This window comes from Hetaerina americana, unplaced genomic scaffold (assembly GCF_022747635.1).
Source record: "Hetaerina americana unplaced genomic scaffold, ioHetAmer1.1.p SCAF_4, whole genome shotgun sequence".
NCBI lineage: Eukaryota > Metazoa > Arthropoda > Insecta > Odonata > Calopterygidae > Hetaerina > Hetaerina americana.
In genome coordinates this window covers 15246712-15262040 of record NW_027286985.1, presented here as the reverse complement: position 1 = coordinate 15262040, position 15329 = coordinate 15246712, and the positions used below count along the sequence as shown (strand labels likewise).

General features: G+C 41.6%; 1 protein-coding gene across 1 annotated transcript in view; it reads left to right on the top strand.

Moving 5' to 3' along the window:
• Window positions 1-14609, top strand: part of LOC139692080 (protein eva-1-like) — a 192004-nt gene extending 177395 nt beyond the window's left edge. The window contains exon 7 of the mRNA XM_071590112.1: window positions 13984-14609. Coding sequence (XP_071446213.1) covers window positions 13984-14609 — 626 coding nt within the window. The remainder of the gene's footprint in view (window positions 1-13983) is intronic.
• The last annotated feature ends 720 nt before the right edge of the window (window positions 14610-15329 follow it).

Below are 15329 nucleotides of genomic sequence, written 5' to 3'. Positions count from 1 at the left end.
ATTTAAAGGGAATATCAACAACAGATGTACCAATTTAACAAAAAAACAGAACTCAAATCGGAACGATGGGAGCGCCACACGGTGGTTATTCCGGGAACTTTTTGATCAAGGTAGTATTTCGGACCACTAAATAGTTTAAAAGTCATTTGATTTCGACTATTGTGTTAGTCAACTTCGATGCGAAGCCAAGAGCACCATCAGTCGTCAGCCTTAGATAATTGGTTTGATTACCGTTGACTTCTCAATAAACTGAGTTCCGCGATTATAAATATAAAGACGACACATTACCATTTGAATGATTTTTATTCCTTCCCTTATTCCCTAACGTCTTTAAAGAACGCCTCACACTGGCTTTTGTTTAGTTTGACGTTTACTAGGAAGTCGCAATGGCTGAGTTAACGGAAGCTCTTTTTTATTTAATCAGCTCGTATGTGCTTGGTATTATTATTAGAGAAATAGGCACCTCGAAAGAATCAATATGTACTAAAAATAGATTTATGATAGCTAGCGCTAAATCGGAAAAAATAGATAGACACGCTACTGGTATGAACTACAATGACCTTTCTCTGACGAATTTTTTTTTACAAGTGGTTCATCTAAGTCATTGAGTTGAAATATTTTTAGCAGAATATGAAATTATTTGGATCTCTTGCGTAATCCTGTCTTATTAATATTTCGACAGTAGTTACTTTGTGATGAGAATTGAGTTATTTCTCCAAAATATTTATAAGGCGTTGATAAGCTATTGATAACTGTGGGCAGTAAAAACTCTGGGACACCCAATTAAACTCTTAAAATAACCGTAAACAAACTAGCATAATTTACTATTTAGAATAAAACATTCAAGCAATTTGACTGCTTACTAACCATTGTATGATACACTAAATGGCATTCTAACCATACCCCTGTAAATAATTGTACAGAATAATGCAGTAAATAATGCTTATACTAAATAGCTTTTGAAACAGCTATCAAGAGTGTTTTTTTTCTCTTTGATTAGATTCACGAATACATAATATTTAAGGGACACCTTAATAAATTGGCAACAATTAGGTTACTTTGTTTTATTTTGTTATTTTTATGAACTTTTAATGAATTTTTAATTTGGAGACTGATGGTTACAAATTGTCATTGGTTACTTTTAATAGGTACAGTTTGATGTTTCAAAATTATAATCCATTTGATTGTGTAAATAGTACTAACATTAAGAGTAAATAATTTAACTTTTTAAAATTAGGATACATGGTTCAACGGAGTGTTAGTAGTTTGTTAAAAATAAAATAAATTTTAACTAGTATTTAAAAGTGAAATTGCAATTCCTCTTGAATGCAATAGTGTGCTTTAGTGATAAATACTCTACTCGTTTATGAAAATGGGGGTTATTTAAGAAGTGATAATTTTTAATTTTATATACTGAAATAATCTTATAGTTTTAATGCGAATGATAGGTCTCGGGAAAAATGTGGCCCTGGAAAATAATGAACTTTTAAGATTTCCATAACCTGTGGTAAGTTCTTTTTGAATAAATAACGGCAAAGTAAAAAATATACATACATTAAGCTGTATGTTGTTAACTTTGTTGCACAAAGCATAGCCTATTCTTTAAGAAATTTTGCGATCTTAAGAGGTGTTTTAGGGGATATACTGAAGAAGTTAATCGAACGAAGATGTATAGATACTATTTTTTATATTAATATTTATTCTCTCTGTCAATTCATTTAAATAACCCTAGATAATATACATCTCGGAGAATCACATATTCCTCTGCGCTAATTATTCTTGAGAAGCGGATGATGGTCAAAAGGTGCATTTTGATCAAAAGGACTGGCAAATTAGTTAAACTAGTGATTAAGAGTTATAAATTAAAAGTGTTCAGCTAGAATAATCTGATGAAATTGTGAAATGAAGTTAGGTTAATTGATAATGATTGTTATTTTATATGTATGCACCATATATTTAGATATAAACATTTACTACATAGAGAAGAAATTCAATTAGAGAGTTTCGACGGGAAACGTTGGCATTTATAAATTTGATTTCTGAGATATCTTTTCTTTCCAAAATATTTCAGCATTTGGTTTTTCAGTCAGTTGGTTTGGAGCAATCTAAAAATATTCAAAGTGTAATAAAATAACTTCCATATCCCTACTTTGCGATGCACGGAGTTTTCATGCTATGGATTTTAGCCACAAAATAAATATTATGATATCAGTGAAAACGGTTTGGAATTTAAAGTTCTATGGATTGATTTATTTGGTATTATCGCTAACAGTTTTCGTCATGAAAAACTTCATTCGTAATGAAATTATTTGACTTACAAATCCGTTCCTTCTCGAAGTGTTTCACAAGGTCTCTTGTACCAACCGAATTACGGTACATCCAGTGTTCTCCAGCATTTCAACATGACAAAGAGTCCTATATTTTATTAATTGGTTCATTTTTACTTTTATGTTCAAAATGCCTGTTATCTTCTTTACTCACCTGCCTTTTTAAAGGACGGAAGCTCAAAAATAAAAAAGCGACCTTCCTGAATCCTTCCGAAAATATTTGTTTTTACCCGATCGCACACCTTGGAAGACCCCCTTCATGCACCAATCATCCCTCTCTCACCCTGTCTCATCGCCAATTTATTTTTTTTCCCTTCTCTCTCATCTCCCATCCCCGTCCAACGCCTAATTTTGCAGACGCTGGCAAGCACGGCGGCGGCGGGCATTACCCGATCCTCCGCCGCCGGGGCGGTAGTGCGTTCACCAGCAAGCCCCAGGTGGCGGTCATCCGCAGCCCCCGGCCCCGCTTGCACCCACGCCCCGCCACACCGCCGACCACCAGCACCACCACCCCTTCCGCTCTCCCGCCACCCCAACCTTTCCCCTCCACCTCTTACCTCCTCACCAACCCTCCGGCCTTCGAGGGGGAGGAGGAGGAGGAAGAGGAGGAGGTGGGGGAGGAGTCGGGGGAGGGGGATGTGCAAGGTGACCGCGGGGGTTGGCCGGCCCCTGGAGTCTCCCCTCCTCGGCCCCCGCACTACCCCTCACCCGACCCCTCCGTCGTGGCCATCGTCAACTGCACGGTGACGGTGCTCACCGAGAGGAACCACGTGATCGGGTTCATTACGGAATGGATCCATGCGTACCACTTCCTATCACGTAAGTATTGAATCTGGGTTGAAGATTGGGAGTTGGGGAGCCGGGGGGCAGGGTAAGTTTGGGATGGTTGAGGTGAAACGGTGGGGAGGGGCGGGCTTATGTAGCTGGGAGGAGTTGTGGCAATGCATGTGTGGCAACATAAGCAAGAGCGGGGGCGAGGGCTACGCGTACGGGGAAGGGGGGCAGAGGAGGGATGGGAAGGTGCAAGCGCCCCGCGATGCGGTCCGGCCACTGACCCCTTCCGTTCTCACTAATTGCTCCTCCCCCCTCGACCCTGTGGCACGAGGAGGGGATTGCAGTGGGTTTGGTGTGAAGGGGGCATTGGCGGCATCCCGAATCATCGACGGATCTGAATGTGGGGGATCGTGTCTCTTCCACCGCATGACGGTGAGCGTGTTAATTTTTCGATCCACGCGGAGCGCGACGCGCTTTCGGGGTTTGGCATGCGGAAACATTTTCCCTCGGCTAATGAGTGGCGGAGGGAGCAGCTAATTGGGATTCCGCGGGAAATATTAATTTTCTCGAAAACGTGTTACGACCGATTTACGTATCAATGTTTTTCTCCTCACGACCACGCGTTCAAATCGAAAAAATAAGGTTGAAGGTTTGCTGCCTAATTAATCCGTCGGGGAAAAAACGGTTAGCCAGACGTAATCGCTACCAGCTACGAATTGCCGACTTTTAAATGGGATAATTTAGAATTACCAACAATTCCATTTACCAAAATGAGTTCTTGTCCTAAGTTACGTGGTATTTCACGTGGAATACTCCAGATTAATAACGAGTGATATTAGATGTCAAATGTCTGGTTAACTCGAAGGAGGCTGTATTTTTCACACATCAGTTGAATAGAAAAGTAATGCATACAGGAATAATGGAAACCTTGGTTTTATTTTGAATAAATTAATTCAATTCTGGTTTATCCAGGGAATTATGTGACAGCTGTCATTTTAATTTAAAGGAAGAACGAAAATCCTAACTTCGTTAATCTGAATGCTCTTATTTTGTTTTTCGGAAGTTGTTTATTGATTTCCAAGTTTTATTCTGAGAATTATTCTCATTCTCATTTAAATCGCCATTATTGTTTCGTTTTCCCCTGTAATCTAATCATCAAATATTCTACGCATATGATGTACACTAAAATTTGTATAGAGCGTACATTCGAAATGCAGCGTATTTCAATCTTCACAGGTTTCCTTAAACAAGTGGAATCAACCTCTAGACCTAAAAAGACACGGTGTAGTCTTCTTTTGGGTCTTAAATTACATATATTCATTTTTTTTCAAAGCGATGGTGATACAATACGTACAATATACATCTGATTATGGAAAAAATCTTAACGTTCAACCGAGCTGCCGTCTGTGATTTGTCAGTTCGAGAGGAGCGCCCGAGAAGCTTCAGCCTCAGAAACCTTCCGTGGTACGATACGCATGTCCATTGAAAAAAGGCACTCCGGAGGAAAAACAAAAGAGCTGACATCCTTATGTGATCCTGGCAAGGGAACACGCGAGGAATGCAGCGGCGTGTGTGTTTGCGAGTGACGGAGAGTGACAAGAGTGATGAGGAAATTGAGTCCGACGAGGCAGCCGGCCAGAGGGACGTGGGGGTGGGAAGGGCTAGGGGAAAAGGAATGAGTGTGGGCCCTCTCTCGGACGGAGTTTCCGTTTTTGAGTCTTACCCCGGAGCCCTCCACACCCACCCACCCGCTCTTACAAAGTTTCACGAATCGAGAGGACGGGAATGTGTAGAGGAATCGTGCTTCCTTTGTGGGGAGGGGAAGGGAGTGGTTTTCGTTTGGTTTGCGTCTGCGGTCTCGCCCGTCTTCCGCCCATCACTGGGCGCCGCTACGAATTAAAATCCTAGAACTCATTAGAACCTCTTAGGTCAGCCGGTGCGGTCAGTTTCTAGGTATTGTGTCTCTCTTCTTCCCCCCCCCCCCCATCCTCCCTAATTCCCTCCCTCCTTCTCTCTCACGCTCTCTGTACGTTTCAATGGAAATGGAGCTCTAATTGCCATCTGTCGTTGACACGGGTTGAGCGGAGGAAGTGTTTGCAGTGAATTCTCATCATCACACACCGTGCATCTGCTCGGCTTGGGTCGGTCTTCGGGGAATCTAGCCTCAATAGGTTTGTAAATGTTCGGGACTGCTAAAGCGCTTATTGGGAGCGTGGTGTAATGAAGCAAGTATGAGTATAGGATAAATCTGACCGCCATTCACCGATCCATATCATTCGATGAGAAATAAAGGGGCATTCCATCGCATGGAATGATCGATATATTTTGTTATTAATTGCATCCCAATTCGCAGTTCCGATTACTTTTGTCACGTTGCTGTAATTATATCATCAATTATGATATATTCAGTTATTAGCGAAGGAGATTGTTTCTCGCAATGCGCTAAATTTGCAGCTAATCGAAATAAACCAAGTGAATTCCGTCGGTAATTTCATTTGCGCTGCTCCAGGGTGAATTTATGTGCTTCTGGTGTCCAATTATATTCGCGAGAAAAAATGTGAGTCTGTTCGATGGGACTTGCTCAGTAATTAAGAGAGACTTCTCCGCGTTCAATTTCAACCTGACCAGACTAACCTCGTTCGCATTCGGTCGGCCAAAAGTTTTTGACTGCGCCCTCAAAATCATATAATAGATGAAAATTTTTCGTGAGTTTTTCAATCTGGGTAAGATTTTTTAAAAAGCTCTTCCTCACCTTCAGCAAGATGCCTCAATCCAGTTTCTTCTCTATTGTTCGGCGCGAGAGCCTTTCAGGGTTCATCTTTAGTGAAAATTATTCTGCGAAAGAAAATAATATTTTGTGAATCGTCCATAAATCGCGTTATTAAAATTCTGGGCAAAACTATCCTTTCATAACACATTCTTTTACCCCAAACAAAACCCATTGCGGAGTTCCGTCAGCTGAAGATGGATTTCTTAATTCCTTCGTTCATGTTTGTACCATTCTCTGGCAAATTCCATGTCATCTATCTTTGAAACGGTCAATGCTGACTTTAGATGTCTAGAATTTGGTAGATGGGTCGGTCGATCGTTGTTGAAATAAAGGGTCATCGTCGGGGAACGAGGACAGAGGAAATAATTTAGCGATCCTTTCCATATCTGGAATTGATTAAAATAGTTATAACAATGGCGTTATTTTGGCTTGCATTAATAGACACCGTAGAATAATTTGGGCTCAATACATATATCGTCCTGTGGAATATGAGTGCATCCAGCTTATAGTATGATCGTCATATTAATAGCATAAAAATGGTCTATAGTCTTCATACTAAAATTTAATGTAAGTAACCACGTTCATGACACATTGAAGTTGACACATTTTGTCGAAATGATGGACTTTTTCTGGCTAAAAAATACTGTTGCATAACTAAAATTTATTGTGGCTTAAAAACTAAAAAGTGATTCGGTTTTATTATCATGATTTGAAATCTTGAATATGTCAGCAAACGACTTTATATCTTGGTTCTATACCCGTATAAATTTTCGGAAATAAATGTTGCAAGAACATATTTTAACTCCAGAAATTACCGGATTCGAGGATAAGAGAACAACCTCTTTAGTAGAGGTGAATCATGATGTTGAAGAAAATAATTAATAGAATGATATTTGTGTTTTTTTTAATTTTAGGGAATAATAATAGATAATATTTGAATTTACGAAGCGGATTGCTTATTATTGAATAAACGTAGAAGAGGCTGATTAGATTAGATTGCTAAACAATCTCGTCGGTTCAGCAGCAATTGTCAAAGTGACATTAAGAATTCCGTGGAAGGAGCAATTTTTGCCATTTACTTTCCATATCGCAACTCCTTGACTTATTATGTATGCTTACTCGAAGGAAAGCTTCATTCAAACTTGATGCAAACTGTCTTTCTTCATTTTTCAATATCCGAAAGAGTGAGTGCTCGAGATTTTTAGGGTTGAATAACCTTACGAATGTTCTTACAAGTTCCTCAGAGCGGCAGTTACTTTCCGTCGCGTGAGATTTTAGATTGTTCACCTTTCATCGTCTACATTCAAAATTCCCACTCCTTGAATGTGATTTGACGTCTTGGGGATGGAAGCATTAAGTAATATGAGAGCTTTTAAAATTACTTCTATTTTCATGGATGCGGGAACTAAGATACCATTAATGATTAATTTCGAGCAAGCTATCTTAAATAAAATATAAAAGCAAGATTTAATCGAATATACGTATGTTAAATCAAGTTGGATTCCATTAATTTAATCTATAAGTACTGATCTGTAATACCGTCATCGAATAACAGAAGGCAAAGAAAGGGAGTTTGAAATCGATTTCCTTCGGTAATGCTGCTCCTTAATTATTTTAAGATCTTTCGCGCCCCACTGTTCACATTGGCTGTCGCAGTTTTCTATTGAAACGCATTTTATAGCAAATCGCTTTGACAATACTTGCAAAAATGTAAAGTAGAAAATCATTAAAAATATGTTGAAAATCTTTTTTGAATGTCAAGATATAAATATTGATTCAGTTGGTCTTACCCGACCAAACAAACGAAAGATACGATCATCACGATCCATCGGCCTACGTGAGGTCAAATTGGGCGTTTGCACCATGGCAAGTGATGTGACTAGCCTAGGCGATCTTGGTAGAAGAGTGATCTGTACTTAAGTGAATGTGATTGTACCCAGGTGTGCATGTTTTGCTGTTGAGTGATTACTTGGTTGAGGGGAATATTGCGGAATGACGCGGTCTTCAAAGTACCTTTTACCCAAATGCATCATTACATCTAGAATCCTTAGTGTTCATGTTTTTTTCTAGTCTATCCGTAATGATGTTACTTTGGCCAAATGGCCATAGGGTATAAACCAAAACCTTCATCTTTATATTAATCAGCTGATTCCTTATTGCAAAGAACATATTTACATCATTGCCCTTGCAACTTGAGTATACCAAATTTGTGATCCAGGTTCAATGTTCAGTGGCACAACTTTCGATAGCACCTCACCAGGTTTAGCGGTACATTTCGATCCCACGTTGCTTTCTAGTTGTGATGGTGATATCGACACGACCCGAATGAGTTTGGCATTTGGCGTGCTGCGTGTGGCTGAAGTGTGATAAATGAACTAGGATTCTGTTGTGGCGTGTCTAAAGGACAAGGGTTGAATTGGCGCGTCTTGCGTCGAGGATATTCGTGTCGTTCCCGGATTGTCTGGTTTGGCGCGCGGCATTAAGGCGCACTCGTGCACTAGGCGTGGCCTAAAACGAAACCGTCGATTGGGCGTGGCGTGTCGGACAGACGGGTGAAAGTTAACGGACGGAGGCGTCTCAAGATGCGAATCGGATTGATAGGTGTTCCGGCGTTTTGGTCTGGCAGGGCGTACGAGAGAGGGAGCGATGGTAGGTCTGACAGGATGAGGCGCCACTCAAGAACATTGCGGGTCTCTAGCGTTCTTCGGTAAGACGTTTTGGCGAGGTCTATCAAGTTCTAAAGGTTTTGCTCTGTGCGTCGGCTGCGGGACGTAGAGGCAGAGTAGTCCTGAATAGGGTACGAGTGCTTGAACGGTAAGAGGGAGGAAGAGGGGAAGTGAGATAGAATGACCGATGGAGGAAGTGCGTGATGTTTAGAACTAAACTAAAAAGGGGCACACACTTAATGCACCTATGAGCAATCATACCTTCATTTTGCTGGTTGAAAGCGAATCACCTTCCTGTCGGTAATATCTGTTCCCTTTTTGCAGAAGGTGATGATACAAGTATATTGTTATATTGTATACTGTAAAGGACTTCAAAATTACGCCATAAACTCGTAAAGATCACGCTTAGAAAAGTAGTGTTTTATTCCGGGAGAAAATTCGATAGGAATAAGAAAAAGAGGAAGTGGTTGGGAGAAATAAGAAGACACAAAGATGGCGGAATTTAGACGTGAGATGGATGTTGAAGAATTGGAAACGAGAATGCTCGAATGACGAGGAATGCGGAAGAAAGATTTTCACAGATAAATATTCGAGATTGAATGTTTTCGAGTCCTGGTACGTCTGTGAAAGAAGTATTGGTAGGCAGAGCCAAAAAATATTGATCATTTAAATGGTACTCAGTTTTATTTGGTGTTTGCAAAACACCCAATCGTTACTGCATTTGGATTAAGAATCCTGTCATTGTTGAACGCAATCTGCCTGCTTGCGGTATTGGTAGGTAATTACATTCGCTGCCACACCAATCCAATTATCGTTTAACGAATGTCATTAGCGTTGTTGACCGTTAGTTTTCACAATACTCTCTTCAAGTACTACTCGCGTTCATTTGCGTTTCACCTGTAGAATTCATGAATTAGGATTTAGAAATTAGATAAGAAATTACCACTAGCAAGACAATTTTGTGTCTAATAGTGAGAAAAATGTGTAAACCTACTAATTCAACTAACCCATGTTGCAAATAAAGCTTAATCTCCCCGTTTCTCCAAATATTTTTTTACCATAAAAATTATTTTGTATAAATAGAAGGTAACCATTGAGTTAAAGCGGTCGATCTGTAGATTAATTTTTCCATGAGCTGGGAGATGAATTAATTGGACTTCAATCAATTAACGCATTCTGCGTTGGGGGAGGAAATTATTAATTCCCTAATTGTTGTTTTCTTAATGCTATTTCATTTACATGAAAATGTCCATCACTCCCACATTCACGGCATTTATCGGAATTCTGAGTATCGATTCCCATACTTATTGAATTACGCGTTTCTAGCGATAAATTCACCCATTTCTGTTTTGTCTTGCGTTTTTTAATGCTAAAGAAGAGCGGTTGTTAAAAATGTGAAAATATTCTCAACACTGAGCCACCACTTCAACCCTTGAGATCATCAGAATTTTGAATATGATTAAACGATAACAATAAAAATATCAGTAATATGGATAAAAATGAATTGATACCGTGTGATATTAAATTGATTTAGCTAATATTCATTGGCAGCTCCTTTATTAATTTACCCTCTACATATTGTAAGGTAGTGAAGGACAACTGTTATTTATATCTTCCTCCTCGTGTGATGTGAATGCAAAAAATGCTATTTCCTATGAGTTTTTAGCATATGTAGTATTCGGGACAATGTATAGTACTTAAATCCAAATTTTGAAATGGTGATTACAACGTTGAATGAGGCGTTAATCACGACCACAACCCCAATTGTCCTAAATTCGTTAACTTCAGTATGTAGTGTGAGATCCGCGGATTTTTTTTCACAATTAGGTACTCAAATTTCGCGAGTGATGAGGGTTTCTGAGTAATAAAGCCCAGGGGTGGCCAACATCTTCGTCTTCATGGTAGGTACCATAACAAAGGCAACGACGTTCAGAGAATTTTTTATCAAACGATGTCAAAATCCGTTATCATCTCACTTAGTGAATTTAAAATACTCGCTGTTTAATCATGCATGAATGCCAAATTCCACAAAATACATTCTTGCAATATTTTTACCTGTTTACGAGTATACTGGGTGTGTCAGTAATAGCACGACTGTTATGTCTGGTATGATCCCGTACTGCATTAAGTTCGAAGACTACTCCATTACTTAAACTTCTAATTACTCAATCTGGCGTTCGAATTCACTCGCCGCCTAGTTCTTGACCTCCCTCTGTGATGATACGCCATGGGCCTCGTCGTCATCGGATGCCATCAGAAGTTCGCAATGTTCCTTCATTTTGCGACCTCACATTTTTTTTCGTTGGGCGCATGAAACGACAAGAAATGAGGTGTTCTCAGGATGGCTTGTAAGCCTCTGTACAAATCGCCGAGACGAGAGCCCTCCCTTTTCCCGTCACTCAGTGGATGGAGGGAATGGGCTCCTTAGTTCGTCGCTCCGCTTCCTATCTCAACTCCCGACCGATGGATGTAAGGGGTGGATGGAGTGGAGTGTGTTACGGTTTGGCGGATGTAGAGAGAGGGTGGGAGGAAGGGATGTGGGGAAAGGGGGCGAGGAGAGGAAGTGGTGGCCTGTTTCCGGCGTCTCCTCGAAACTAATCTCTTAAGGAAGCGGGAAGATGGTGGGATGCTGCCGGCGCGAAGGTGGCTGGACGGGGGCGGAGGGGAAGAGAGAGGAAAGGCGAGAGAGAGGACCCTAAAAAGGGTGGGCTAATCGGAGAGGACTGGGAGGACGGAGAAGAGAGGGGGAGAGATTGGTGAGCGATGGGGCTCGCCAATCAATGAAGGGGATCGACAATACCCGCATTGCTTGTGGGAAGCGAGAGGTGTGTAGTTGGGCCAGCCTCCTGGTAAGAAGTGTCTTCTCTACATTTCCAGATTTCCCCACTGCATGCTATTTTCACCTATTTATCTCGGATGATGTTACATTTAGAAGGTATGCATGATATACGATTTAGGTAATAGTGCATTTGCACCCACTGTTGTCATTCTTCCAGAGTCAAATGAGTTTAAAATTGCAATATTGTCTCAAACTGTAGTTTTTTAATGCTATGATGTAATGTTTTTACTGGTGTTATTCTGAAATCGACTTTTTTAAAGAATTTACAATTCTGCATGTTTAGTTTGGGATGAACACTTTCAACCATATTATGTATTATTAGAATCAGAAAATAATTATGACTCAAGAGCTACATTAGACGTCAAATGCATTCATTGCTTTTAAATATTAGTATTTGGCTGTTAAATGTTTGATGTGTTTCCCTAACTTCGGTATTTTCGTGAATGTATGACTTGTTAGGATTATGGAACCGCTTACATGATATTTTGAAAACTCGAATAATCATAAATTCGAGAAAATGTGCTTTACTTGCCAGGCACTTCACTAAATTAAATGCCTCCCCTGTGTACGCCTATTTTCTGATAGTTGTATTCCGTGTGGATTTGCTAATTACCATTAATATTGTGCTATAATTGACAAGCACATAAATTCAATCTATTTTTGTGATGAGACTTTAGTTGGTCCCAGATGTTGAATGTATGATGTTAGTCAAGGGTATGTTTATCATTGTCCTTTTATTATTATAAAATAGCGATTTCTTGTCAATTTTAAATAATTATTACAATAATGGATTATGTATTTCCTGAATACCAGATACATAAATAAAATCTCAATTAGATTTATCTGGTGAATGTGCATCCTCTTCTTTGTTAATGTGAATAATCCCAAAAAGACGTAAATATCATAAAATAAGGAGTGCGGAAATTGCTTGAAATATTAATTTTTTGCTTTCAAGAATTTTTTATTTCAATTTCTATTAAATATAAGCGCATAATAACCTAATGAAAGCCCATTTGGACTACTCAAGTGGGGATGCGCGTGATTTCATTGGCAACATCAACAGCATTCGATTAGCCCCGTCGGAATTGATCGAAGGCACGATGCTAAGTGGCGCAAGGGATTTGGATTGGGTAAGTTCCTGAATGCGCAGTGAATGGAAGGTCATAAAAATGATTTGTATCATTAAACATTACGAATGTTTGAAATGAACCAATCCCTGTTCCATTTCCAACGGCGGCCAATGGGGGAGTCCCGGACATAAATTCAACTGTGAGCCATGACGTGTAGACGCCGGGGAAATGAAAAGCGATCGAACGCCCTAGCGGAGCGAGCGCACGAGCGGGCAAACCATCAATGATTCGTCAAATGCGGGCCGAATCAGCCGATGCACATTTCATCACGCGCCAAAGCAAACGACTCCTTTATCTGTGCTTTCGCATTTGGGTGGGGCGCTCACCGATGCTCCCGCGGGTCCTTGGCATGTCTGGGGCGTGACGGAACGTAATGATCCCCGCGTTCATTTGATTTTTCGGGCTCCTTTCACCCCCCGCCACCTTCCTCCCCCCCCCCCCGCTTCGCTGCCACCCTACATGGTCAAGCCCGCCTATACTCTCGCCGGAAACGTTTTACGACGTCCATCTGCGAACCCCGCCGAAAATTTAGTGAAGCACTTTCCACGCCCGAGCTTAAATTATTCATTCTACGTTTGTTTACTCTTGTGGTACCGTGAAAGTCATTTATGGCAAAAACTTTTAAGGTGGTGCTGCGAAGGAATGTGTTAAAGTGCATTTTAATCTTCGTTGAGTTATTTTCTTACTTCTACAGCTTAAATCAAATTCGAACTCCTCCTCAGGAGTAAAACGGAAGTTAAACGGCGTCATTGGTATACTTGTGGATTCCTTTTCATGTTTGTAACAACACTCCAATTTCAAATAGCAGGATTAACTGAGTTGGATCTTTTCGCTCTGTTGTGGATTTTCGGTACTTATTTTGGCTAAGAAGAAAAGGACCAAGGCACTGGGTAATAGAAAGAGGAAAAATTATTTAAGAACGTGAAAAAGTTAGCTTACATAGGAGGATAGCTCTTGATTTCGATGTTGATCAGTATCAAGGAGATGCATCAGTGTGATTGAGGGCACTGGTTACAATGGGCCTACATTTTGGGGAGAAACGCTACCCTTTCAGAATGAAGCTTCTCCGTAGGCAAACCAGATTCTTTGCGTAGAGCCAGAGTAATAGAAAAAAGCGACATTTCCTCGTTAATAGTGTCTGAAAAAAGGCACTTGGGAAAATTTTATTTTTCGCAAATTTTTAGGCAGCATTTTAGCGCAAAACGTTTCATTCCGTCAACCAAACGTCTGAACCCCGTGAAAATTTTCATTTGACTGACCCAGTTGTGTCAGGACCAGGATTGCTCTAATGTTTATGCAAGAGTGAGCATTTTCGCACACTTTGCACGTGCTCAATTTCGGCTGTCATCGTTCTCGCTGCCCTCAAAGAGTTTTCCTCGCGCTAACTTTGTCTTTTACTGCCCCCTCCCTTCCCGCACCCCCATGCCTGCCTCTTCCTCCCTCTCCTCTCCTGTTTCATTTTTTTTAACCCTCGCAGGCAACCGGGAGAAGCTCTATTTGTACGTGTGCGTTAGCGTCGGCGGCGGCCTCGTGGTTCTCCTGTCGGCCGTCGCGGGGCGTCTCTACCTAAGCCGACGGCAGGAGAACCGGAGGATGAGACGGAGGGGCGTGGGGCGCGGCGGCCAAGGGCACTCGTCCTCTTCGGGGGGAGGCTCCGGGGGCGACGAGGGCAACAGCGGCGGCGACTCGAGTACCGGCGGCCGAGGAGTCACGCTCCCCAACGGCTTCCTCGCCGCCGAAGACGTCGACATGATGAGCGAGATCGACGCCGACATCGACCTCATGGTGGCTTCCACTTCGGCACGGCCCCCACCGCCTCAGCCGGTGCAGATCATGAGCTCGGCGGGGGGCGAGGTGATCGGCGTCAGTGGCGGGGGAATGCAGGTCGGGGGGGGAGGCGGGCCGCCTCAGCCCCCATGCACGGGCCGGACCCCCGTGCCTCCACCCTTTGTCCCGCCCACCCACGCCCCGCCGGTGGGTCAAGTAGTGCGGTATGGTCATCCGAGGGCGGGAGGGAGCGTCCTGGGTGTGAGGAGGCAGGACAGCGACACAAACCCCAGGTCCCTGAGCAGGAGCGGGAACAATCAGTACTATTATGCGTGAATGTACGGAAAGCGTGTTTGGAAGGCGTTCTACTACTCGGAGCACAAGGTTAAGCGGCCCAAGTGCCCCGTGATCCAGATCACGGAGTATGTCGACGAGGAGGAGACGGCAGAAGCGGAACTCCCTACCGATTCGTAGAAGTGTTCTGTCATGTGTTCGTAACATATATATTTTGTCTAAAGGCGCACCAAATTGGATTTCGAGACATACAGGGTGTCTTCAAAGGAATTAGATTGCTTCGAAATTATTCATAATTTGTCTTTTTTTTGCTCAAGGGGTGCGATTGCCTCGACAGAAAAACTTTCTTTTAATGTCGGGCGGTTTGGCCGAATTCAATTGTCAGTTTAATCCTTTCAGTTTTCTTCTAATAAAAATCTCATCGGAGATTGCTCGAGACACTAATATTTCAACTAAAACGTTCCTCTCATTAATATTGTCGGACTAAACAGAGTATCCAGAGCTGAGTAATTGAAGGTATAGAATTGTGCCACTAAAATATATCTCTAAAATGGTGACGTGTATATGCGTTGTTATCTTACACTCTTTAAGTGAGGGGTTTAAGATAAGATCGATTGTTAACGGCAGAAATGGCTCAATTGCTCGCGAAAAGAGTTGTAAGTTATTATTTATTCGTGTTAAAAGTGGACACTAATAATTATAGAGCAATAATTGCTTATGGAGAGTGAAGAGATATATTTTTTGGAACTCTTCAATGGAGAG